The sequence below is a fragment of the Panicum virgatum genome, chromosome 6K (genome assembly GCF_016808335.1).
Source record: "Panicum virgatum strain AP13 chromosome 6K, P.virgatum_v5, whole genome shotgun sequence".
Taxonomy (NCBI): domain Eukaryota; kingdom Viridiplantae; phylum Streptophyta; class Magnoliopsida; order Poales; family Poaceae; genus Panicum; species Panicum virgatum.
In genome coordinates this window covers 36,459,017-36,485,970 of record NC_053141.1, presented here as the reverse complement: position 1 = coordinate 36,485,970, position 26,954 = coordinate 36,459,017, and the positions used below count along the sequence as shown (strand labels likewise).

General features: G+C 42.9%; 2 protein-coding genes across 2 annotated transcripts in view; both read left to right on the top strand.

The window, feature by feature from the left end:
- Positions 1–15,986, top strand: part of LOC120712411 (14-3-3-like protein GF14-C) — a 41,679-nt gene extending 25,693 nt beyond the window's left edge. Inside the window, exons 2-6 of the mRNA XM_039998188.1 lie at positions 14,078–14,490; positions 14,576–14,654; positions 14,778–14,900; positions 15,449–15,565; positions 15,656–15,986. Coding sequence (XP_039854122.1) covers positions 14,099–14,490; positions 14,576–14,654; positions 14,778–14,900; positions 15,449–15,565; positions 15,656–15,715 — 771 coding nt within the window. The 5' untranslated portion in view covers positions 14,078–14,098 and the 3' untranslated portion in view covers positions 15,716–15,986. The remainder of the gene's footprint in view (positions 1–14,077; positions 14,491–14,575; positions 14,655–14,777; positions 14,901–15,448; positions 15,566–15,655) is intronic.
- On the top strand, positions 3,144–13,007 carry LOC120712410 (GDSL esterase/lipase At4g10955-like). Its single transcript, XM_039998187.1, has 4 exons — positions 3,144–3,234; positions 11,221–11,340; positions 11,507–11,520; positions 11,772–13,007. The coding sequence occupies exons 2-4, from the start codon at positions 11,257–11,259 to the stop codon at positions 12,790–12,792; spliced, it is 1,119 nt and encodes a 372-aa protein (XP_039854121.1). The 5' UTR covers positions 3,144–3,234; positions 11,221–11,256; the 3' UTR covers positions 12,793–13,007.
- Positions 15,987–26,954: the final 10,968 nt, after the last annotated feature.

The following is a 26,954-nucleotide window of genomic DNA, read 5'->3' as shown; positions in this document are numbered from 1 at the left end:
ATGACCTTTGGTTGCTTGGTTCGTTCCGGTCAGCACTACTACAGAATTTTTAACCGAGGCGAGCAACACGGCTTAACTGAGGTGGTTTTTGCAACCACCTCGGATGCAAGGCCACAGTTAATCATTGACTTACTGAGGCGGTCAGCCAACTGCCTCAATTAATAGTTTAACTGAATCGATTTTTCTAACATAACCACCTCCGTTAATAAATATTAATGGAGACAGTTTTTATAATTTAACCATCTGGGTTAATAAATTCTCATACCTCCACCGATACAGGATACAATGGTTAATGGTTAGGGCACGTATGGAACTTTTTAAACTTCATCAACATTGGCCGGATCATCTTCTTCGCTTGATAGGTATTGATGGGCACATTGTCACCCTCTGGGTATGTATCAGCAAGCATACGTAACAGGTTGTTGAAGCTAGTGTCGGACCACCAATGGCGAGACTTCAGCATCAGCAATTGGAGGTTAAAATGCAACGCCGTCTAATGCTTTGGACAGTCCTTATACAACAGATCAATTGCTGCCTACTTCATCTTCTTGAAATTCTTCCATCCAGTTAGCAAGGTTTTCAAAAATCTCTACATCTTAGAGCCCCAACAAATCACCCTGCTCATCACCGTTCTCATCACCATCATTGATTGCCATGTCCCGAAAAAGTTCATCAATGTTGATGTAATCATGATTCGCACTACTATCACTGCCGCTGTTGCTGCTGCTGCTACTGATGAGGGTTGTTGTCCTCTTTCATTCACCGGCGAGGTTGTTGTCGACGAGTTTCGTTCAAATGCACATGTGACACTCGGATCTTCTTCGCCGTGAAACTTCCAGACAGTGTTTCTCGACGAAACCATGGCGGATTAAGTGAGATTGCACCACGCTGTCTTCATGGAAAAGTTTGTTCTGACAGCTATCGCACGGACAAATTGTGCGCTCCCGAACGAGACTCACACAATGCTTTTTCGCTGTGGCAACAAATTTTCTCACATATTGCAGGAAAATCAGATCGTTGCCAACCCTTGGTATTGTGTACATCCACTTTGCCCTGTCTATGAACGAGACCTCGCACACAGCGAGAAACTTGAGTCAGATAAGCAGATCTACAAAATCCGGATCCGATTTTCTCTCTCCTCCATTTAGATCTAGATCTAGACCAAAAAGCAACTAAATCAACCAAAAAGAGAGGAGGAGAGTAAGAAATGAACCTCTTGCGGTGCCCCTCCACGGTGGAGGCTCCACCAAATTCAAGGGCAAAACGTCCCCCTCTAAAATGGCCAATTTTAGTGTTTTGAGCTCAAAATACACAAAAATGGAGTCGAAGCCACGGGAAAGAAGAGAGGGGGATGTACTGTTATATAGGATACTTAATCGAGGCGGGTACAGTAACAAAACCGCGTCAGTTAATTGTCCTTTAACCGCGGTGGTTTTGTTAAAGTGTACCACCTCGATTAATGTCCTATTAACTGAGACAGTTTCCTTAGGTTGCATGCCTTAGTTAATGTATTAACCGCGGTGATTGTGAGGCCGGCAACCCGACCACCATTAACGGAGGCGGCCGAGCCGTTTTTAAAGCGTCTCGATTAATCGGTTTTTTACTAGTGCAGGCCATGTGAAAAAACCGATTGATTGCATGCATTTCTGGCCGCACATCCATGCTGACAGCGTGTTGCGATCGCCGTGTGCCCACGACTTGCACGCGCAGAGTCAGGCTCCCGAAAAACGCCCAATTTTCCCTTCTCCCGCGAGCCAGGCCCCGAGACGCCTTTTGCATCTAGCCAGCCAGGCCCTACCCGAGGTAATCGTGCCGCGCTTGCACCCAGTGGCCTGGCCAGCCCATATTCGGGTAACCAATCAGACCCACGTCTGCTCTCTCCGATCCACACACGTCAGCACATACAGATACAGCTAGCGACGCGCGGCCGGGCCACAGTTATCACGGCCCGGGTGACACACTGCCACCACATCCGGCCTCGCTTCTAGTCATCGTCATGCTTACTATTGGAGGATCAGAACGCAGATGGAACCCACTGGTCACGTGGCGTCGCTGTTTATCTTCGGGCACAGGGCGCCCCGGCAGGTCAGCCAAGATGTATAGGAATCCCGGTGGCCACTCAACAGGCTGGGCCGTGCGTTTAGGATAAGACGCCGGTAGCCGTGCGTGGAGTCCACCACAAGGACTTGTGGGAGGAAATTATTAGCGCCCTCTTCTTCTTCCTCTCGAGTCTCGATCTATATATTCAAGGGTGGGTATTCGATTTTTCGATTCGATTTGGTTCAGTTTTTTTATAAAATTCAGTTTCTTAAAAATAAAAGCAGATCGGTCCAAGAAATTTCAGTTCTCGATTATTTTGATTCGATTTTGGTTCTAACTAAACTAACCAAAAAATTTTAGCAGAAGGTAAGATGACAAGAAAAAATATACTCTCTCAATTCCAAAATGTAGGTCGTTTTGACTTTTTTAAATTCATATATTTTACTATGTATCTAGACATATGTTATATCTAAATATATAAGAAACACTATGAATCTAAAAAAGCCAAAACGACCTATATTTTGGAACGGAGGGAGTACATGTTCTATAGTAAATTTAGACAATACTCCCTCTATTTTGAGAATAATAATTGAGAAGAGAGCAATAATGATAGAGTAAGAGAAATACATAGCAATTGAAATATGACACATATATAAACTAAATATACTCCTACAAAAAGCAGGTTTTATATAATTCGGTTCTTTCAGTTAATTCAGTTAACCAACAGTAGGAGCCGATTTTTTTCTGGTTATTTTGGTTCCATGCTTTCTGGAATTGAATAGGAAACCAATTTTTTCGGTTTGAATTTTAATTCTCGGTTAATTATGCCCACCCTGGGATCTATATATCGAAAAGTCCACCAGAGAAAATATGTAGGGGGTGTTTGTATTCGCTTATAATCCAAATGTGGATGGAAATAATCCAACATCCCACCCAAACGGCTTGCTTATTTTTCGCTTGTGTGGCCGCTTGTCTTGGAATCTTGGATACAACGCGAAAGAATATTCTCCTCGTGCACCCGATAAGCGAGGGGATTTCCTTCCCCTGCCCCGCGACACCCCCTCGTCCTCCTTCCCCTCCCCCCCCCCCCCCCCCCCCCCGTTCCAGAGCTCCTCCCCAAGCTCCCGCCCCCCGTCCAGCGCCCCTCCCCGAGATCCGCCACCGCCACCTCCCCGTCCAGCGCCCCTCCCTGAGGTATGTGCGTGCTGATCGCGCGATCATCAGCTAGAGCCTTAGAGGTACGTATAGCTTGTTGCTTAGGTCCGTGGTGCGGATCTATGTCAGTTGGCATCTGATCGATGATCTCTTCCTCGATTATTCACAAGTCGTCACGCGACTTGTGAGTCAACGCTTACAAAAATTGTTGCTGGTTAAGATTATTGGCATCGATCACTTGTTTAATTTCCCACATCTCGCCAGGCCATCTCACTAACAGTAGTAACAGATCCAATCATATGATCAAACACTCTCGCTGGCTTCTCTTTAATTAATCCACTATCCACACTGAGCTGAATTGGAAGGCTTCATCGCTCTCGTACGATATATATTAAATAAGCAAAATAGGAGAACAGTGAGATCACGCCCAAGAATATACCATCCAATGTATCTACTACTGGTCGTCTACTCCTCAACTGTAGCACTATCCTCAATGAAGGTAAAGCTAGAGATGGTAATGGATTATGGTCCTAATTCTTTCTTCACAATCCAACTCAGCCTTTAATCATTCTCAACTCAAAAACATATAGAATATGAGTCCGGCCCTTTTTGAGCTCGATCCTTAAAATTCTCATAGTGAGAGACTCAAGCTAACATACTGCATCAAAGCATCAAGCTTATGCATAATTTATCAAATAGATCTCGTGAGCTCAATTTTTTTTCATGAGTGGGGCTATTTGAATAGTTTACACCCTACAAAGGAGTTCAACAGTACCCACATGACATAGGATCAACATCCATACTCTTGGCGAAAACCCAAAACTAAGCATTATATTGCTTCAAGTGTCAACCTTCTGCATACCCCCACGAATGCTTAGCTCATGGTAGGCAATGTAGAGCTGCAACAGAAACACTCATCCCACCCCCAACCAGATGAATTAAGTTATCTGGGTGATTTATGTAGTCTAGTTTCTCTTAACATGTTCATATATAGTATACTCTGTAGTCGGCCATAGAATAAGTTACTTTGTAGCCACTGTGGTCCGCGTCCATTTAATTGCACACGAGCTGAGCTGGAATAAGAAATCCGGCCAGCAGAGCTGATGACCCTCATTATAGCATTGGTGGTTTAATGCGTCTGTTAATTCACGTTGATTGGCTCAGAGCGTGATTTCCGTAAATCAAATTCATGTGGGCTCGGAGGGTGCATGCAAGCAAGTGAGCTGGATGGCTCACGAGAATACATGAACATTATTTAGTGTATGCGCATGTGCTTATCTGTTACGAGAATGCCTGAACTAAAGTGGGCTGTGAGCATACATGTAGAACTAGTACATCCGAACTACAATTGCCTTGACACGGTAGTATTATTCTCACAAGGAGACAAGGAGTAAGTTTGGCGTCAAGCTTATGTAGAACTAGAACAAATAAGTAGTTACTTTACTAGTGAGTCAAATTTATTTACCACAAAATACTTATAAGAACTCAAATCTCTAGATGATAATAATTTGGATGGAGAGTTGGCATCAAGCTGTTTTCAGAAACGATCGAGTTACTATAGTGATAAGCTGGTTAATATGAAAGACATTGTAGGGACAGCTACCATAATTTGTTATAGGAATAAAATTGATAATGAAATACTTTAGAGAATTGTGCTAGAAGGTTCCTGGGAACCTCTCGATGCAAAATAGTGAGAAGTCCATCCTGATTATAGTCTCAAGCCAATCAAAATATGCTAACCATTTCATAGTAAATTGGTGTCAGCGTTATAGTAACTGGTTTCTCAGAACAGTTTAACACCAAATTACGGTAACTTATGATCCTAATTATCATATTAAGTCATTTAAATTGCCATAACAATTTTATGGTAAATTATCTTATTTACTTTCCACAGAACAACTTGTGGTAAATAATATTTGAATTATCATAATAATGATACGGCAAACTGGTGCTGGCATTATCGTAATTTGTTCCCGAGAACATCATGATGCTAATTTATCATCTCAAGATATTTGAATTCTCGCAACTATTTCATATGGTAAATTTTTGTTACCATTATAGTAATTTGTTGTTAAAGAAAAGTTTGATGGCAAATCTATGCATATTCTCATTGTAGCTTGCATTGTATTCTTGTAACACGACATGCACAAGCCTTAAAAAACCCCGAAAATTATCACGTACACATGCAAACCAAGTGTATACAAACCATGTTCAAATATTATGGTAAGCCAGTCCACTAGCTTGCGGGCACGCCATAACCGTTAAATCGAATTCCCAAAACAGCCGTGCACTAATCAACCTGAATTAATTACTATAGGTCCTTGCACGCACTAATTAGTGCTTGCAGCACGCGGCCAGGGGTAAATGCCCAAACGGAGTCAAACGGAGTGGCTACAAAATAACTTATTCTGTGGCCAGCTACGGAGTATACTCTATTCATATGAATTTTGATTAGGTCGTCCCTGATACATATACATGTGTGCTCATTTATTTCCTTTTTATTTGTGTTCAGCCCTTAAGTTAAGAATAATGTAAGGAATTGGCTTTGAGTGATCGCATAGGCCGGATCCTATTTTCAAAAAGAAAAGTGTCAAAGCCATAACATATTGATTATTATAATCAACTTAAGCGGGACTCTCTCTCTCTCTCTCTCTCTCTCTCTCTCTCTCTCTCTCTCTCTCTATATATATATATATATATATATATATATATATATATATATATAGAGAGAGAGAGAGAGAGAGAGAGAGAGAGGTCGGATTAATTCCGTTAACATGAGCCTACCAACAGATTGAGTCTCGAATCGTCATATTCAATTGCTCAAGTTTAAATACTCACCAGTTATCTAGATCGTTGCAGACTTGTAGTTTAGTTTAGGGAACAGCTGAGATATATAATTCTTAGTGTGCGGCCGTTGAAGTTACCTCAGATTCTCTATATATGTGCCACTGCCGCTCGTCGTCTTCCTATGGTGAAAATTCCTTACACTCGCTTATAATTACTCCCACGTGTGTATCTTATAATTACTCCCACGTGTGTATCTTATGTCCATATACTCTATGTATGGTCACATACTCATCACATACCCAACACATATATCATTATGGATATTCTAGTATGAACACATACTTCACATACATACTCTTCGTTGGATCAAATACGTCATGTATCATGAGATACACACATGGGAGTAGCTACAATTTCTTTCTACACTCGCTTGTAGCTACTCCCACATGTGTATATCATGATACAAGACGTATCTAATCCAAAGAAGAGTATATATGTGAAGTATGTGTTCATACTAGAATCTATTATCTTAATACAATAGTGTTAAAAGAAGCCACCACGTTCGCCGAGAGAGTCTAGAAATTCTCACGTTAATCTAAAAAAGAGAAAAATTTGCACCGTTGAATTTTATGAAGATCTAACGGTATGTATTATTCTAAAGAATCTATATCACATAAAAAACTATATTAGATTAAAATTTTATGTTTCCTATTTCCTATTAGACTTGGGCTCCATTGTTTTGTTACACTCGGACTCTATTGTTTCCAATCTAAAAAAAGACTCCATTATTTCCATGACGTAGAATTCGTAAGGTGTACTCCATCCTAGCTATCTAGCTATAGGAATATGTTGATGTGTAGTTTAGTTTACAAAATAGGATATGTGTATATGGTGCGCTGCTGTGATCAGCTGCCACTAGAAAAGCAATTGACATCTATTTATTATATTAACTAGCATAGTGCTTGTGCATTGGTACGGGTAATTTAAATTTTTCCTAGATCTATATGAGACCATCAATTTTTTTACTCTCTCACTCTACAAACCGTATGGCGATAGTGTGAGATATTGATTAATTGCCCAGCTTCCAATTTTTATTCAGATTGATTTTGTTCGGGTTCTGCTTAGGATTTCGATTGCAAATCTGCCCCCATGCGTGCTACAGACAAAGTTGGTATAGGTATCAGATACATATAGTTGTCCGTATTTTAATGTATAAGGATTTACGTGATTGAGTCGTGGACAGAGGAGTTGTCCGACTTGCATATGTGATGGACTAAGATTCACATGTCAATGACACAATACGGACTAAACAAATAATTAAGGTGGAAACCTTACTCGGTTTAGAAATAGGTACATATAAGAGAGTGTTAAAGGAAGCCACAATGTATATCGAGAGAGTTTAGAAATTCTCACGTTAATTAAAAAAGATAAAAATATACTCCCTCCGTATAGGAAAAGAATATCGTTTTGGATAAGGTTTGGGTCAACCATTGGAAATATAAATCATGAATAACTTTTCAATTATTAAGTTTGAAAAAGTGAAAGCCATGAAAATAGATTTTTCTTAAAAATCACTTATATATATATATATATCACTTTTCAACAAATATTTTTATAAAAACAAGCAATCAAAGTTATGCTTTGGAGACCGTGTTGTTATCCTAAAAATCTTCTATTTTCTATATGGAGAGAGTACATCGTTAGATTTTATGAAGATCTAACGGACAGGCTAAACTAACTTGAAGAGAAATTCCCACGTTAATCTAAAAAAGTGAAGGATTTATTAAATTTTATGAAGGTCTAACGGTCTAGACTAACTCGAAGAGAAATTCCCACGTTAACCTAATAAATAGAAGGATTTAAATGGTTAGATTTTAAAAAGATCTAGCGGTTCATATTAATTTAAAGAATCCATATTGAATATTAGTAAATAGCTAAATAAGAATTAGTAAATAGCTAAATTAGAAATTAAAATAGGATAGACCAAGTTTATAATGTCAAAGACTTTTCAAAAAAAATATGCTGGAAATCAATCTTTCATCCATGTGCTATTCAAGTCAAAATCTATTGCATTAGGCCTTTAGCGTTAGAAAATAGTACTATTGGTTTTTCTCATTGCCATGGGAATAGGTCGCCTTAGCCCTAGATAGATATGGGGTAGATAGACTCAAAGGCCATTCCGACCTGCCACCAGGTAATGGTCTAGAATGAAACGCACGTGTGGAGCCCTTCGGATTGAAGGGCCCCGCACCGGGGGAGGTCACACGTCCCTCAGAGGTAGGGTGATCCCTTCGTGGAGAACGGTTAGTCTGGCGGCACATTTAATACATCATCTCGGTGCAGCATAACAGGGCTCGAGAATGACGCGCCTTCCCCATAAAACTTCATGATTATAGGGGAGGCGTGCCCACAGACGGCGCTGTGACCATGCTGGGAGGGGGCTCCCTGGGGTCACGTCGCATCAACTGGCGATGGATAGTGTGGTGCCCCCAGCATCCGCCGCTTCCCATCGTGTTAGGCAAATACGGAGAAGAGCAACCGCGACCCCGGGCAAAAACTTAGGGCAAAACAAGGATCCCAATTTACCCCAGAACATCACGGGATCCCTCGGGGTACAATCCCGAACAAGAACAAGTCTGCCCTTCAGAATTGGGCCATGCCGAGCCGGTAGGCACCACTTGCCGCCCGGCGCCTATCCTAGGGCATCGCGTTCACACCTAAGCCCCCCCCCCCCCAATAAGTAGAATAGAAGAGTAATGTGTAAGTGGGGGATGATCGGATCCTGATATAGGTCTCCCTCAGTTGATGATACCAGACTGAATACAACAACTAGCATCACACAGAACATAGGGTGTTACGCTTCCAAACGGCCCCAACCTATCTAAACTCATTTGTCCACCGTTTATCTCACGGATGGGATCTATCCTGTGTGTTACACCCCTAGCTGAATCTCAAAACGGGTGTTCCCATGAATCTCTGCTCGCGGTACTCACCCACCGTTAGTTTTTCTTAATAAGTAAACAATAGTAATTGGTGTATATTAATTTTAGAAAACAATTTAATTTGCAATTTTGTGGATAAAAGGCATAAGCAAAAGGGAAAAAATTATCAATCATGCGGCAGAGTATGCAAATATATATATCGTTGCCCGAAAAGACAGACTGTCTTGGCCAACAACTAGCATCAATCAATCATGCAAAAGGTTTTGAAGGGAAGAACAATTGTACTTGAGAGTGCTCAACTTGGGGGAGTGTGACAATAACCAGCACATGGACATTAGGAGCATATGAATGAAAATTTGGTGATGCAGCCATGTTGTACGAGAGTATCAACATGATGCATCCTAGCAAGTCATTGCCACTGCAGCATGCTCGTCATCACTAGCAACTGGAATTATTCAAAAATTAAATTTTAATGATACCAGGATAGTATACATTGAGCCACTCAAAAGAACTTCTTCTTAATAAAAAACAAAGAGAAATTTTTAACCGTAACCAAACTTTCATACAAAACTATTCATGACAGTCAAAAATAGAAATATATTCCTATTGAATATGAGAAAATAACATGTTGTAGGGAAAAAGTGGTGATATGATCCAAAAAAACCAACTCGGGACCAATATTTGACATGGATATACCTAATTATGGGCAGTCCAACCCAATGAACCTGACCCGACACGTCCAAAATGCCCAATCCAACCAATATGTTGACCAGTTTGGACAGAAATTTTCGACCCACAAGAAACAATATGTTGGATAGAGCTAGACTTTTCTTACCCAAAATCCAAAAAAAAAACGGCCCGACCCGAAAATTGTACATGAAAAATTGGGTTTAATCCGACCTGACCACATATCGGGCCGGGCTTGGATAAAAGAATCCGACCTGGTGGCCGGGTCGGGTCGAGTTCACGCTGAAGAGAATACCGAGCTTTTCTTTGACTCAGCCCCCGATCAGGTATGTATAGTAAGTCGCGGACCATCTGAGATGCATCTAGCTTCACTGACTAAAGTGTAGCGGGCAGAGCTTCTTGGGTGTAATTTTAGCAAATAGAACGAGCTCAAGGGTCTATACCTTGCTTGCATAACAACAAATTTATTGGTGCAGCAGCCGTAAAACAAGGGGAGCATGTTTAGATCTGTTGTAGCAATTGGAGAGGCTGGATACGAAAAATAATAAAGATAACGCATCCACTACTCATTAAGTTTTTTGACTAATATTCATAAACTAAATTCTAATGATCTCAGAGTAGTGTATATTAAGCCACTCATCTAAATCTTCTTCTTAAAAAAAATAAGAGTAATCTTTAATCGTAACTACAATTTTCAGACAAAAATATTCACTACCAGTCAAACAACAAATATATTTCTATTGAAAGCTTAATTTTTGTATTACTTTCAATGAATATCAAAATTATGTTTCTACGTGAGGTATTCTAAAAAATTATATACCACAAAGTATTATGGTGGAAAAAAAACATAGATGCTACCTTCCTCTAGGATATTGGGACAAAACAATTACAATGACATCACAAACAATAATATTGGCGTAAATTTTTTTTAGAGTAGAATACAAATGTTATTACATCCATTCAAAATTATTTAGCACTTTAGTTTTGTCGTAAGTGGAACATTTTTATTCACTGACCAGGACAATAAAATATATTAATTTTCATAATACCAAATAAATACACTATAAATATATATTTTATGATAGATTTAATGAAACTAATTTGACCTTATAGATGATGGTACTATTTTCTATAAATTTAATTTGAATTAGATTAGTTTCAAGTAGAACAAAGATAATACGTACCTAATAAAGTGACTAATAATTTAGATAGAAACAGTAACATAAAAAAATATCAAATATCTAGCTACCCGCGCTATTTGCGGGGGCCTCCTTGCTAGTTATATATGATGATATATATGTTTGGTATGTAACCATACATAGAGTATATAGACATACTTATTTTATATACTAATATTAAGGTATAATCATAGTATATTTAAAGAATATGGCTGTTTTTGAAAATTTTCATGTATACACCTTTGTAATATCTTAGAATAAGTATATGAACATACTCAAAGTGATAAATGAGTATGCGGACATACACATGATGGGATACTGATGATGAGAGTAGCTACACGCAAGTGTAGAAAAAACTCGTCCATATATGTAATACTATATGTGGATTACCTTCTAATACATTACTCTGTGTCTTGCTCATTTGGTAGTAGGGGTATTGGCCGATCATAGCCGGCGTGCCCTCAGTCATGGACTCATCAGATGACAAATTCGCTGTCTCGGGCCCCATGCATATGATGGAAATTGGCACTGGCTCTTCTCCGACGAAGATGGCTGCGATTAGGGGTGGTAAAGGGCCCAACATTTTGAACTAGAAAATCTAAGGATCGGGTCCTAAAAGGGCCGGGCTCTAAACATATGTATTTTTGAACTAAAAATTTTAAGGGCTTTATTGGGCTGTGAAGAGGCCATTAGGGCCATGGCCCATTACCACCCCTAGCTGCGATAGACTGGTATATATATGCATGCACGTCACTCGTCGGTACTCATGCTAGCCTAGTAGGCGGAGCTTAATTATGATGTATACGCTCGATCAAAATTAAAATAATTAATTACTTCCACTGTTTGTATATATATAGATAGATAGATGCTGTTTACTAAAATTAAATTCTTTTCATCAGCGTGGTAATTATATTATTATAAATTCACGTTTATAGAAAGGTAATTTTTTTCAAAGCTAATTAATTTGAGGACTTAATTTCAGGGACAACCAGGAACACCGCCGCTGCATCGCCGCCTGCCTTACTAATGGAATTTACGTCATGGAGAACGATCGAAGCAAGATAAGGCTGCGCCAACGTGCGCACGAGCTCGCGCCGGCGTGGTGGGAGAGCTTCCACTTCCAGCTGTTTGACAAGCTCGAGCATCCCTGCAAGTGCATCTGCTGCAAAATGTCCGGAGACGGCACGCGGTTCATCTATGGAGCCGTCTTCAAGTACTCGCCCCCGGGCGGCGCCCCCCCCCCCCCCCCCCCCCCACCCGTCTGCTTCATCGTCGCCTTCCGTGGCACCATGCCACGGGATCCCACATCTTTCGGCGACATGGGCCTCAACCTAAGAGTCCTGTTCAACAGACAGCACTCCTCCAGCCGATTCCGCAACGCGCGCGAGCTGGTGGAGCAGCTCCTGGACTCCAACCCCAACCGCGTGGTCTGGCTCGCGGGGCACTCGCTGGGCGCGTCCATGGCGCTGGACGTGGGGCGGTACATGATGATCAAGAGGAAGCACAACAACCTGCCGGCATTCCTCTTCAACCCGCCCCAGGTGTCGCTGGCGCCGGCAGCCAGCGGCATGGACGAGAAGGCGAAGAGGCGTCTGTACGGCTTCAGCTACTCCCTGAAGTACGGGCTGGGGCAGACGATTCTATGGCCCCTGAGGAGGCACATGGAGGTTCTGTTCGAGTGGCTGTCGCCGTGGGTGCCGGAGATCTACGTGCACGACCGGGACGGCATCTGCAAGGGCTTCATCGACTACTTCGTGATGCGGGAGCAGATGGGCGAACATCTGGGCCCCCACGTAGCCAGGTCGGCCACGATGCTGTCATACCGCGATGGTCTAATTTTCAGCGCCGTGGTCGGCTTCGGCGAGAAGAACAAGGAGCAGCCGCACCTCCTGCCGTCCGCAAGGCTGTGGCTGAACTCAACCGCAGACGGCAACGCGCACGAGCTCCGGCAATGGTGGCAGCCGAAGCTCATGCTGACCTCCAAGCAATACAAATGGGTTTGAATTAATAGCAGCCCAAGGGTTTGCTACGACATTTTCTATCAACATACAATTTATAACTTGCACCTACTCCGTACAATGTTATAGCTTGGAACAACTGCTGTAATAAAATTGAAGTCTTGAGGCGCCATAAATGATACGGTTTCATTGATTTAATATACCGTGAGTTGAGGTATACTACCTCTGTCATGAAATATATGTGATTTTAAGATTTAAAATTTGTCCTCAAATGTATGTCATTCTAAGAGCGTCCACAATGATAATAGCTAGTACTAGCTACATAGTCTGCTGATGTGGAGGTGAGAGATGAAAAAAAGATTATTTTATACTATTGGATCTACACGCTCCTCTCACATGTTCTTGGGCTACGTGAAATAGACTAGCTATTTGCTCGTCGCTAGTGACTACTCTCTCTTCTACTTTTTCATTGCCACATCAGATCTAGCTAGCTAAATAGCTAGCCATTGCGGACGCCCTAAGTTGAGAGTGAACCCAACCATCTTAATTGTGCATCATTTTCGGGTCTTTCCCAATAGAAAGATGTACATGCACACCTAAACCCACTCAAATTGATGCCAGTCGGGGATCAACTGTTTCACTCCAAGACACCGGTTGTAAATTAGCAGTTAAGGCACCATCCAGCTTTCTCGGGTCTTGGGCACAACCTCCTACAAGAGGTCACCCCGAGACTATGAAGCCTTCCTTGTGTCTCGGGGAACGTGTGGTCATCACCTCCTCCCCTGCACTGATACTCTATCCTTACCAGCAGAAAATGTGTTATTGTTGTTGAATCATTTTCTATACCTGTCCTGGTTAGATCTGGCTGTCCCATTTCAGTGATCTGTTAGTCAGTAATAATGTAAATAGATGGCTTATAAATTGGATATGACATGGATTCTTTTAGTCTCTTGCATCATATTGTAATGTGTGATGGTTTGCTTGATTCAAATGGATTCGGTATTACAGAATTATATTCACTAATTTGCTTGGATTCAAATTTCTATTTTGAACCTGACTTTTGTGCTAGCTTGTTTAATTGCTGATGCCTCATGGTGTGAATGTATGCTACTGGTTGGAATAGATTTGTGGCCCTATCTTGCTGCTCATAAATGTTTAGTCACAGCCTCACAGCACGTTCTCAGCAAACATCATTGAGCCGAATGACTTATTTTTACGGCCAGCCATGCACATTTACTGTATATCTGAATAATTTAGGTTACTCGCTCCGTTGTTTTGGCCTTCCTGCTAGCTCTTGGCAGTGGCTTATCAGTTCCTTCTGTTGTTGCAGTAAGTTTTTTACTTGACCAATATGTCGAGGGAGGAGAACGTTTACATGGCCAAGCTGGCCGAGCAGGCTGAAAGGTATGAGGAGATGGTTGAGTATATGGAGAAGGTGGCCAAGACTGTAGATGTCGAAGAGCTCACTGTTGAGGAGCGTAACCTCCTGTCAGTTGCATACAAGAATGTGATTGGGGCTCGCCGTGCTTCATGGCGCATTGTCTCATCCATTGAACAGAAGGAGGAGTCCCGTAAGAATGAGGAGCATGTTACTTTGATCAAGGAATACCGTGGCAAGATTGAAGCTGAGCTGAGCAATATCTGTGATGGCATCCTGAAGCTGCTCGACTCACACCTTGTTCCTTCTTCTACTGCTGCTGAGTCAAAGGTCTTCTACCTCAAGATGAAGGGTGACTATCACAGGTTAGGAAAGATGCATTACTATATGTAATGGAATATTATAATCTGAAGTAAGAATGACACTTGTCTACCTTTGAAATTATTGCAGGTATCTTGCTGAGTTTAAGACCGGTGCTGAGAGGAAGGAATCTGCCGAGAGCACGATGGTTGCTTACAAGGCTGCTCAGGTTTGTTCATTTTGTTGCTGGAATTTAATGACTACTTTCTATAGGTGGTCACTATCTTTTCACATACAAGATGACGAGACATCTGAGTATTTATGAAACTCTATTCTGCTCTGTGTTGTGTAGGATATTGCTCTGGCTGAACTGGCGCCTACTCATCCTATCAGGCTTGGACTCGCTCTTAACTTCTCGGTGTTCTATTATGAGATTCTGAACTCCCCAGACAAAGCTTGCAATCTTGCAAAGCAGGTTGGTATCACATCTACCGTTCTATCACATTCATTTTACTTGCACATGCTGTTTGCGGTTCACTTGAACATGGGCTAACGGACACAACCAGAAGTTACAGGATCATTATTGCCCTTTACTGTTTAGTATTAGTATATATAAAGTTCTTGATTGCCGTGTCATACTCATATTGTAGAGCTTGTGCTCATATATGTTCACGATTCAGTTTTAGTACTAAACACCTTGATTGCTAGACACTTGTTCTTTGCTGCACATAACATACTTTAATTTAATAGGTGTGCTTTAAGTTTTGTGTCATTTTGCATTCTGCCCTGTCATTGCTAGACATTGTATTAGCACTCTTATTCATGTTGTGGGATTATGATGAGAGTTGCAATATCTGGTGCTCACATTATCAAATGATAACAATTTGTAACTATGCCTTGTTTACTCTGCCGAAGGACCTCAGAATCTTCTGTGTGGGTTGCCTGAACTTTTATATTGTGCCTTATATGTCTAAAATTCATTGGAATATTGATAAATTGATATTGATCTACTACTATTTGCAGGCGTTTGATGAGGCTATCTCCGAGTTGGACACCCTTGGGGAGGAGTCATACAAGGACAGCACTCTGATCATGCAGCTCCTGAGGGACAACTTGACCCTCTGGACCTCTGACCTCACGGTACCTCCACCCTGCCAGCTTCACCTTTCATAGTCTATTCTGTTGTGTGCTCACCTGTAGTTGCTAAAACTCTGAAATTGCTCTGTGCAGGAGGATGGTGCTGAGGAGGGGAAAGAAGCCCCGAAAGGCGACGCCGTCGAGGGCCAGTAACCCTTGAGGCTTGTTCTTGAAGAACATTGTTTTAGATGCCCCTGTGCTCGTTGAAGCTGTGCGCTGCGCCATTATTGTAGCTGCTTTCGTTTCCGCTCGCTTCTTTCCCTACAGTAGGCTGGTAGTGGTCGAATTAGTTGTCATTGCTTTGCATTGCCGCTAGTTGGCACTAGGTCCGTGTGGACTGGTATTGTTGTCCTGGATTTGACAAGCATGTGTGTTGTCCCTCTAGCGTTTTATTGAGCAATATTGAAGTTGTCGTTTTCATATAGTTGTTGCAATCAGCTGTTGGTAGTGGTTTGCGAGTCAGGTGTGTGGACTGGCCTACTGGACTTTTGCTGACCTGTGTGGCCTACAAATGTGCTTCTGTTCTCCGGAATGGACAATGCCACGATGGGCACTCTTTCGTAACCTTGCGCCATGTTGCAAAGGAGCAGCTTTCACGAATGCAGCATGCGTCTGTTATCCATTCATGAAAGGCACATTAAAATGTGTGAATAAATCATCCAAATATATGAATCGATAGATGATGCATACAAAATTGGAGAATTTTTTTTGATAAAATGTATCTGTATTGCTATTACTATTACTGGGTAAGAAAAACGTAAAGCAGGATACAGGGGGGCAGCTATCCCAACAAACACGAAGAGGCCCCCTAGAGAAAACAAAAATTATAAGAAGGTCCTTAGCCTCCGTGCCATCAGATATGGAGAGGCTTTGAAACGAGCCAAAGTTGTTACTCATCACCATGCACGGGATGAAAGCCGTCGACGAAGACACATTGGCGGGACGCACCCCAAGCCTCTCTGATAATGGATCAGCACTTGCTGTCGACGAACGCCGATGGAAGGTCGAGGTCAATCCACTCTCGAAACCTATAGCTGTTGCAGCCCTTTCGATGAAACACGCCGCAAACACCGTCTCGTCGTGGAAGGGATGCCAGCTGAGACTCCTGTACAAGAGCCAAAGCCAAACTCTCCCTCCACGCACTCGTCGCCGACATCAGAGTAGAGCATCGCCGAGATGGGGGAAGAGCACGAGAGGACCTTATTTCTTGGCGACGCCGTCACCACCGCCTCAACCGCACCGCCAGAAATCTAACCATAGATCTACTAGGACTACCCTCGATCGGCGACAGATCGGCGACATACCAGCGGTCTCCACTACCTCGCAAAGCCTTAAGGGCAGTCAGAGGCTGGTTTTGCCTCTCTCGACTGTAGCTGGCGCGAGAGAGTTTGAGAGAGACGGAAGGGCTAGAAAATTTGAGAATAGAAACAAAAGGAGAACATCAGCATGTTTATTGCTTTACTGGACCTTCTAGGATACTATTAAGGAGGAATTTTTGCTTATGGTGAATGATTTCTTCTTGGGTGAGCTAGACATATCTAGACTTAATCGTGGGGTTATTACTCTGGTTCCAAAGGTCAAAGACGCCAACAATGTGAAGTAGTTTACGCCGATTTGCTTATTGAATGTGAGTTTTAAATTTTTCGCCAAGCTACTGATGGAAAGGAATTCGGCGTTTGCTGACAGCATCATCAGTAGGAACTAGTTTGCCTTTGTTATAGGGAGATATAAATTGGATCCTGCAGTGATGCTACATGAGGTCATGCACGAGCTATCCTCCAAAAAACTGAAAGGGATTCTTTTGAAAATCGACTACGAAAAAGCTTACGACATTATTAATTGGAACTTTGTGGAAGAAGCCCCTAGTAGAAAGGGGTTCGATCCTTGGCTACAAAGTTGGATCATGAAGACGTAGGGGTGGTAAAGTTTGTATCAACAATAATGGTCGCAAGGAGGGGGTACTTCAAAACACTTAGAGGGCTTAGGCACTGTTGGGGTCGGAGTGATGACCCCAAGCAGAAAAGAAGGGAATGAACTAAAGTAGTGAACCGGGGAACAATGGCACAATTGTAAACTGCACTATATTTCAAAAATGTTCAACCCGTTACAGTGTTGTGGAGGGGTGCTATTTATACCCCTATCTCATTACATCATTCCTTCAATACTCCTCCGTCATTTGCAGAGGTTCAGAGATCATGGAGTGGGTTTTTGGTCTTTTCCCCAGGTTGGAGTGTCCAAGTTGCTCACTCCAACCTATATCATGCTTCTCACGCGGTTCCAAGCCGGACTTCGGATTCTGACCTCCGCGAAAGGCTGTCATCAGTGCACCTTCGGCCGACCTCCAGTTCCCCCAAGGTTCATCTTATGGAGACCATCGCCTCGCTTGTTCTTTTGGTCCTGCACAAGAAATTCACGAATTATCATTGGCTAGTTAGTTTTTGTCTAACCTTCGGTGAGCCACCTTCAGCAGTCCCCAACAAGCACGGGGATCCGCTTTCACGTCTTGTGTTTAACCTTGCCGTGGATGTTCTTGATGATATCTGTAAAAAAGATAGAAACGGGGTTTATCAAAGGAGTTGTACCTCACATTTTTCAGGAGGATGGGGGGTGTTTACACATCTGCAATATGCGGATGACACGGTAATCCTCATGGATTGTGAGGATTCCACTATAAGAAACATGAAATTTCTTTTATATTGTTTTGAATGGATGTTGGGGCTTAAAATCAATTACCATAAGAACGAAGTGGTGGTGTTTGGGGTCCTGGAAGAGGAACAATGGAGAATAGCAAACATGCTGAATTGTAAAGTTGGGGTGCTCCCAATGAAATACTTGGGGCTTTCTATTAGGCCTCCTCCAAAGGTTTCGCCAGCTGCAGGCAATATCACCAGCTCACGTGGAGCATTGAATGCGGCATGCGGCGGCACACAGAGAGAGTTTTTTTGGAAGGCGTGCTCGATCAGCGATTGCAGGCTCGCTAGCTGGTAGCTTTTTCATGCTCTCTCTCTTCCACGTCAGAGAAAATCTGACGCCAGCCAATGATTTCGGCCACTATTGGAGGAGGCCTTAGCAACAAAAGCTTGGGGGTGGGTTCCTTCTCTGATATGGTGGGGAAAATGAGGAATAAGCTGCAGCCTGGAAAGGCAAGCATTTATCGCATGGGGGGTAGGCTGGTGCTTACTAATTCTTCTCTTAGTAGCATACTGACTTACATGATGGGGATGTTCCTGCTCCATGAGAGTACGCATCAGCAAATGGATTCCATAAGGTCAAAGTTCTTTTGCAGGGGGCTGAGAGCAAATTCAGGTATCACATGACAAAATGATGTGTATTCCAAAGGATTTTTTTTTGGGTGGGGGGGGGAGTTAGGCATAATTAACACTAGGATTATGAACGATGCTGTTATGGTCAAGTGGGTGTGGAAGATTTATATAAACTCTAGTGAGGGTGACCCTTGCATTGACCGGTTAAGAGCAAAATATCTCTCCAATAGACCTTTTGCGAAGAGCAAGGGGTGGGGTGAGTTCACAATTTTGGCAGAGGATTATGAATATTAAACACAAATTTAAATGTGGGTCGACTAGCTATGAAAGTTGCTGATGGGATGAACACCCTTTTTTTTTTGGGATGATATCTAGGCCGCAGAGGTCCCTCTCAGTCTTAAATTTCCTAGAGTTTATAGATGTTGCTTGGACAAAAATGTTCTTGTCAAAGACTATTGGTCTTCCGGGGCATGGGTTTTGATTTTGAAGAGCCTTTGGGCCGGATGAGCTCAAGGAATGGGAGGAGCTTATCTCTCTTCTTCATGATTTCAACTTCAGTAACGCTTCTCACAAAGTTGTTTGGGTATTAGATAAATCTGGGTTTTTCTCTACTAGATCGCTGTATAGGCATTTGTTTTTAGGGGGTTGTTAATAAACGAATGCAGCTAGTTTAGGAGAGCAAGTTGCCCGTGAAAATTGAAGTTTTCCTTTGGATGTGTTTCTCGAACAGATTTCCCTCGGGGTATGCTCTTAAACGGAGGAAATGGAAGGAAGATAGCAGATGCGCCTTGTGTCGTGTGGTGGAAACAACTGATCATATTTTCTTTCATTGTTGCATGGCACGCTTTGGACTTGTTTCAAGGAGGCACTGGGTTAGGACAGGACTCTGGTGGGCATGAATGATTTTTTTAGAAAATTGGCTTCCGTTGGTTGCTTCGAGATACAAGTTCAAGTTGTTTCTTTATGCAATTGTGCTTTGCATTGGGTGCAAGTTCAAGCTTTAAATAAATTGAGAATTGAAGGGGTGTTTGTTCGTAACCCGTCTGAATTAATTATCAGAATACTATCCTATTTACAGAAGTGGAGAATGCTGCTATGAGCTGCTGATCAGAAGGCGATGGAGGAACAGAAGACGCTGGTCGCGGCCGGGGTGGAGTCTTTTCTGATGAGGCCGAGGGAGGCTGTGGAGGATTTCATTTGACATTGGTTTTTCAGTTTTTCCTCAGTTGTGTAGGGGCAGGAGTTTAATTCTTGCAATGATTTTTTCTTCGTTTTTGTTGTTCCTGACTGTTAGCTAGCTGGTAACCCCAGCGTTGCTGTACCGGATTTCGCTATACGCTCTCTCTAAAAGTAGGGTTAACCCTTTTTCAAAAAAAAAATACAACGACCTTGATGACTCTATGCATGGCTAGTTAGACACTTAGACTGACAGAGGAGAAAAACAAAAGGCGCACTCATCATCGCAATGCAATGCATGATCAAAATTTCAAAACAGATTGTCAGGGGGCAGTGCATGAGTGGTTTAGTCAGTTTGGATCCACTACTGTAACAGGTTGTCATCATTTTACGTACGGCAAATTAAATAAATCGTCATATCACTTTTTATTTTTTTTCCAAATAAAGCAGTGGATCGGATGCATACATAGCGATCGGTGATGCATAGATCGTCAACATTAATGTCAACCCTAGCAGGGGCGGATCCAGGTCAAGCTGTCAACCACGGGGATCCGCCCCAGGAACTATAGGGATGGGGGGCATTTTGGCCCCGCAGGGCTGGCAGGGCGGGGACGGGGGGCGTTTTTGCCCCTAGGGATCCGTGGTGCCCCAGAAAAAAGAAAAAAAAATGCATTCTGGCTCATATAATAGGTAGCTCAACAAGGCCCAAGTCCAACCGAAGAAACTCTAACACTTAAGCTGTATATAATCCCAGCCCCCAGGCAAACCCTACTCACTCTCTCCACTCGACTCCTCATCATGTCGCCGCCGCCACCGCTCGGGAGCATCGAGCGAGTGCGCGTCAACTTGGCCAGCGCCCGGTGGCCGCTACCTGCTGCCGCTCGTGCGCGTCATCCATGTGCCATCCCTGGTCGACTTCGACTCCTCCTCGCCATCCGTCCTCCACAGCCCGACGGCCGCCGCCCACCGGCCACTGCCGCTCGTGCTCCGCTGCTCGACTAAAACCAGTATGATTAACCATTGATAGAGGATATTCATGACGACATATCGTAAGGGCAAGCTCCTCCCTAACAACTTCTTGACAACTGTTCTTGTGACAACTGTTGCATCTGAGTCAGCTTTTAGTACTAGTGGGAGGGTCATCAGTCCACATCGTTCTAGCCTTACACCCAAAATGATAGAAGCTCTTATGTGCATGCAAGCTTGGTCTCGTGCTGACATGTTAGGTAATATGTGAATTCAAGCAATCTGACTTTGTGTTCCTTGCATTTTATCTTCTGAAATCTAAATACTACCTATCTATTATTTCGTGGCAGATTCTGGTGCAGCTGCTTTGATGACTTGCATTGAAGATGAGGAAGAACAAATGGTATGTGTCTGAACTTTGAATATGCTGCTCACTGGTGCATACTGCTTTTGTCTTATTGCTTGATTAATTCTTGTCAACCCATTTTTCTTGAAGGAGGAAAATGAATCTACTGTCGTAGACTGAGATGAATGATGAGATGGCTGAAGCAACCAAGCTCAAGTCAAGCGCATGCTGCCCTGCTCTACTGTCTTGTTGGCCGCTGCTACTTAAATAACTTATCTAGACTATTAGCTGTCCCTCTGCGTTGGAGGCTTGGAGCTGACAACTTGTATGCGAGGCATACTTCATCTAGTAGGACTTAAAATATCCCTAGCCGCCGCCACTCCCATCCACCTCCTCTCCTCCTCGCCGTCGTCGGAGGCAGCTGCCGGAAGTCCGCATGGCTCCCTGGGAGGGCGGCGGCGGGGACTTTCTGTGCTGCGCTCACAAGGTCCGGCGGGGGACCATGTTCATCGGAGGTGACGCCCTGCAGGTCATCGGTGACAGCGTCTCCGTGCGGCAGGGCCTGACGTGAGGCGGTGGGGGCGTGCATGGCGCGGCTCCTACTCGGCATCTCCAGGTGGCGGCCGACTGGTGGCTGCGGGGCCCCTGGCGCTATCTGGCACGGCCCCTGCCGGATCCGGCGGCCATGCGGCCTGGGCACACGCGGCTCCTGGCGACAGCGAGGTCTCGACGATGGATGCCCGACATCACGGAGTTGGGTGCGGCGTACGGTGCTGGCCGTGATCTACTCCTGGCTCGGCGCAGGAGTGTTCTTGCGCGGCCCTTGCATGACTTATGCGGGGTGGAGGAGGCCGTGGAGACGGTGGGCTGCGGCGGCACCGTGGCCCGCAGGTGGCTTGCGCCGTCTGGCGGCGCGGTGCGTCGGCTGTGTGGCGGCACGGCTGGTGTGCTGGCCTAGGTGGCGTGGATCTGGCACCTCAATGAGTGGATCCATCATTCCCTGGTCGTGCCCCCGCTGCTTTCCGTCGGGTGGGCTTCCGGCTTCGACGACGGATGGGTTAGCTCCGGGTTTTCTTTAATCGCGATGGTTTCGTTAAGGTGCACCGCCTCGATTAATGTCCTATTAACTGAGGCAGTTTAATGTCCTATTAACTGAGGCAGTTTTCTTACGTTGCGTGCCTTAGTTAATGTATTAACTGATGTGGTTGCGAGGCCGGCAACCCGGCCACCAATAATGGAGGCGGGCTGCCGACCTGCCCGTCTCGGAGCCATTTCAAAGCGTCTCGGTTAATATTAGTTTTTTTACTAGTGCAATAGCAGGCCACGTGAAGAAACCGATTGATTGCATGCATCTCTGGCTGCACATGCATGCTGGCAGCTTGTTGCGATCGCCGCGTGCTCACGACTTGCACGCGCGGAGTCAGGCTCCCGGAAAATGCTCAAATTTCCCTTCTTCCCCTAGCCAGGCCCCGGGCTGGGACGCCACAGCTATATATCGCTTGGGATGCAAATTCTCAATCCATCGCCCGAAGGATTCCAGACAAGCTGATAGCATGGGTTGAACCTAATGTTAACGTTGATTCTCGCGGCCCAATAAGATGTCAGCTCAATTTATTGGTCTGCTGGCTCTTAAATCTCTAATGTGCCATTAATTATAGTTTTGAGCCTAGCACTGCATATGAGAAGATTGATTTGATTGAGAGGAAGGACTCGGCACACCACGTGATATATTTCTCACATGATAGCCCATGTGATATTCCTGCATGTATGCATGCGTCCATATTCTTCTCTTCTTTTTCTGTCACCATAGATTTTTCACACCAACCATGTTCTGCATGCATGCATGACCATTCCTTAGCTTTCTCTCTCTCCATATATTCTGACAACTTTTATATTTGAAATATGCTTTGCTTTATGCTTGCACGGTCCCTTCTCATCATTTTCTCTCTGTATATTCTGACAACTCATATGTGTTGCAGCATGTTTTTCTTTATGCATGTATTAATATTTGAAGTTTACTTTTTCTCTATATACTCCTGACAACACATATGTTTGGAGTATGTACCAATTGATTTCACCGATACGGTTGTACGTGCTTGCCCACTAGCAGTGAGCCATGCCGCGCTAGCACTGGAGTGCTTCCTCTCTTTTTATTTTCCTATTTTCTCTCCCTACTTATATTTTTCTTTCTTGATTCTAATTCTTTAATGATAATTTCTCTTTGCTTTTCATTTGGTTTCTAATTCTTTATTCTCATAATTTCTACTTTAATTATATAGTATTTGTATTATTTATTTATATTTTTATAATTCATATTTATTAATTTTTTTATATTTAATGGTTTAAGTGTGCTGAGTTATATTAATATTAGGTGTTTCCTTTCACCGATATTTTTTTGTATTTATTGAGTTAGTTTTTCTTTTATTCCTATCCATTTTTCCATATTTAAAAATGTCTCATGTTTAATGTATACTAATTTATTATTTTAGACTCATTAGTTGATTTGTAGAATAATTTAGTTATGTACTACTTATTCGGCTCATATTCATATTCCATTTGTGTGTAAAAATAATTTATATGCCAAATGCATATGTTGTTCTTTATGTAAAATTATTTGGCTGCATGTAACTAACTTGCTCGCAACGTCAAATTATTTGTTCCCTTTGTAGATTAGATTGTTCGGCAATGTTGATTCTTTTGTTCGTGATGCTTTTTCTATTATTTACCCTAACAATCAAATGTTCGTGATGTTCAATATTTTGTTCGTTGTACATTATTATTTGTTCACTATTTTTTATTTTTTATTTTGTAGAACTAATTATTTGTTTGTGTTGTTAAATTATTTGTTATTAGTCGGCGAAACTAATTATTTAGTATTAAAAAATATTTTTCTAAAAAAGTTTGCGAAAATATAGGCAAGTGTGGTCTTGTTTTGAAGATCTTGTCAAAAAAAACACAGTGGTGCAATTGGAATTTAATTTGAATCCTCACTTTAATATTTATTGTTGTTTAAATTTCAAGTTTACATGCATGTGGGAACGTCACGTCGCTGCATGCACAGAATTTTTTGCCATCTGGAGCGTGCATGGATTTGCGGAAGGAGTTCATCTCAGCAATGGGACTAAATACAGCCCATAACAGCAGCATCTACGATACATCTCTTCGGGCCTGTTTGGCTCCAGGACTTTTTCCAAAAGTCCCTATCACATCAAAAGGAATCTTACTATTTTATATTATTAAATAAAATCTGTTTATAAATGTTTTTTGACAGCTGAGTGCTTTTTCGCGAGACGAATCTAATGAGCCTAATTGATTGATGATTGGCTACAGTGATGCTACAGTAACCATTCGCTAATCATAGATTAAGATACATCATTAGATTCGTCTCGCAGTTTAGCCCCAGGGTTCTGCAGTTAGTTTTATAATTAATATTTATTTAATACTTCTAAATACTAAAAAGTCCCTAGGACTTTTTTGAAGTCTCTGTTTAAACACCCCCTTCGTGTCATGATTTGCAGAATTATCGTCTGAAGCCATATATAACCACGCCCGCTCGGGACGCCTTTTGCATTTAGCCAGTCAGGCCCTACCCGAGGTAGTCGTGCCGCGCTTGCACCCAGTGGCCTGGCCAGCCCATATTCGGGTAACCAATCAGACCCACGTCTGCTCTCTCCGATCCACGCAAGTCTGCAGGGTCTGTAGACTAGGGTTACACGAGGCTAAGTATCATCTGAGGTCTTGAGTTCGACTCTCCGTGAAAGCAAATTTTCTAGGATTTAACGGTATTTGTGCTTTCAGTGGTAGACGACGTTTCCGTCGACAGTAAAGTGCTGTGGTGTCTTAGTCAATTTCGAGGATTTGCCGGCTCAGTCTCTCGGAGGTGCTCATGGAAGTAGAGTTGCGTGCGTGTATTTATAGGAATGAGTGTGCATGCGTGTTTGTGAGCGTCTACTTGTATTGTGTTTCTCGAAAAAAAATACAGCTAGCGACGCGCGGCCGGATGCATGCATGTATAGGAAACGAAGAGCCGGAGATGCATGCATGTATAGGTATCCCGGTGGCAGATGAATACATGCATGGATGAAAATTCTCTGCGGCGGTGCCGCACCACGCTTGCCGTGCAACACCGCCCAAATGCCCGCCGCGTGACACCGTGGCGTGCATGCTCTCAAATTTGTCATGTGTACACGTTGTCTCAACTTGCATGTTTGTCGGATGATTGTCGTGTTCCCTGTACTGGATTGCATTATGGTGGCTCAACTTTTTTTAAAAAAAATAAGATATGCAGTTTCATTGTCGTGTTTGGTTTGGAGTACGCTGATGGGTAGAACCCATCCCTGATTTTTGGAACGAAATGGATCCATCCCGTGTTCGAAATGGATCCATCCCGTGTTTGGTTAGCAGGAACGGGATTAACCCTTTCTTTTGCAGTACAAAGAATAGGATGGATTGGTATGGATGGTGTCGTTTTACACCATTAGTACCATTAACCATTGGACCACATGTCATCCGCAATGTACACGTTCTTCTTCCTCAAATCGGAATCAAAAACTTTTCCACGAAATTCATACATATGTAATAAAAAAAGGACCCGATAAGACAATCCGAGACAATGCATGATTTTCGGTCCGGCCCAAACACGTCACACCTTAGTACTCCGTGGGGTATGCCATGCCTGGGCCATCACAACGGCCCGGCGGCCACCTGCCACGTATTTCAAAAGTCAGGCCCGGAACGGCCCTTTAACTCCACCTCCACTTCAGCCCATAGATAAGGCACTCCTCCCCCCACAAACCTTATTTGTTCCACTCACCATCAGCAGAGACATGCACGGAGCCACGGACGCACCAGACGCTCTCTGTCGGCAGAATATGATGTTTTTTTTTCCGACCAACACGGTAAAAACCTAATTTATAATGCTAGATACAACAATTTTGTAAAACTAATTCAACACGGTAAAAAACCTAATTTAACACTTTAAAAAAACTAATTCAATATTTAAAAAAAATGCTGAAAGAGTATACTACAAATGTTAACACAATATATTGAAAATGTTGAACTATTATATTAAAATGTTAAAAGGTTAAAATAAAAAATAAAAACTAGCATATTGGATCTTATTTGTTTGCATTAATTCTAATAAATACAATGGTTCGAACGGATATTAAATTTGGATGTACGGTTGAAGAGAAAAGACTGATAAAAGTTTAGAATTTGTTTATCCTCCCATCCCTCCCTTCATTTGTACAGCAACATGTGGTCACTGCAACCAGCTGATCCCTCTCTCCAAGCGATGCGCTACAATCCCTTTGCCCCGCCAGCCACGTGATGTGCCATCTTGATGTAATCATTACCGTCCATAGTGTTACACGAATCTCAAATGAAAGATACATATTAGACTATAAATTTTGTGGATGATGATAGAATTTGCGGCTGTACTGGGCAAAAGAGCTGCACGGTCGCCTATATCTGAGTCCACGGAGTATTGGAGTTGAGGGCCAAAACTAACCGAATTGAGTAAATTATGTCGTATGGGTTTTGTTAGTTGCCCATGGCATATGGGACGCGGATGGAGAACTGGATGACAAAGGCTATCTCTAGATGACGCGAGGCCATCATGTCTTTCGCGATCTGACGGACC

Coding starts and splice junctions, on each gene's coding strand:
- LOC120712410 (XM_039998187.1), top strand. CDS start 11,257: ATGGACTCATCAGATGACAAATTCGCTGTCTCGGGCCCCATGCATATG.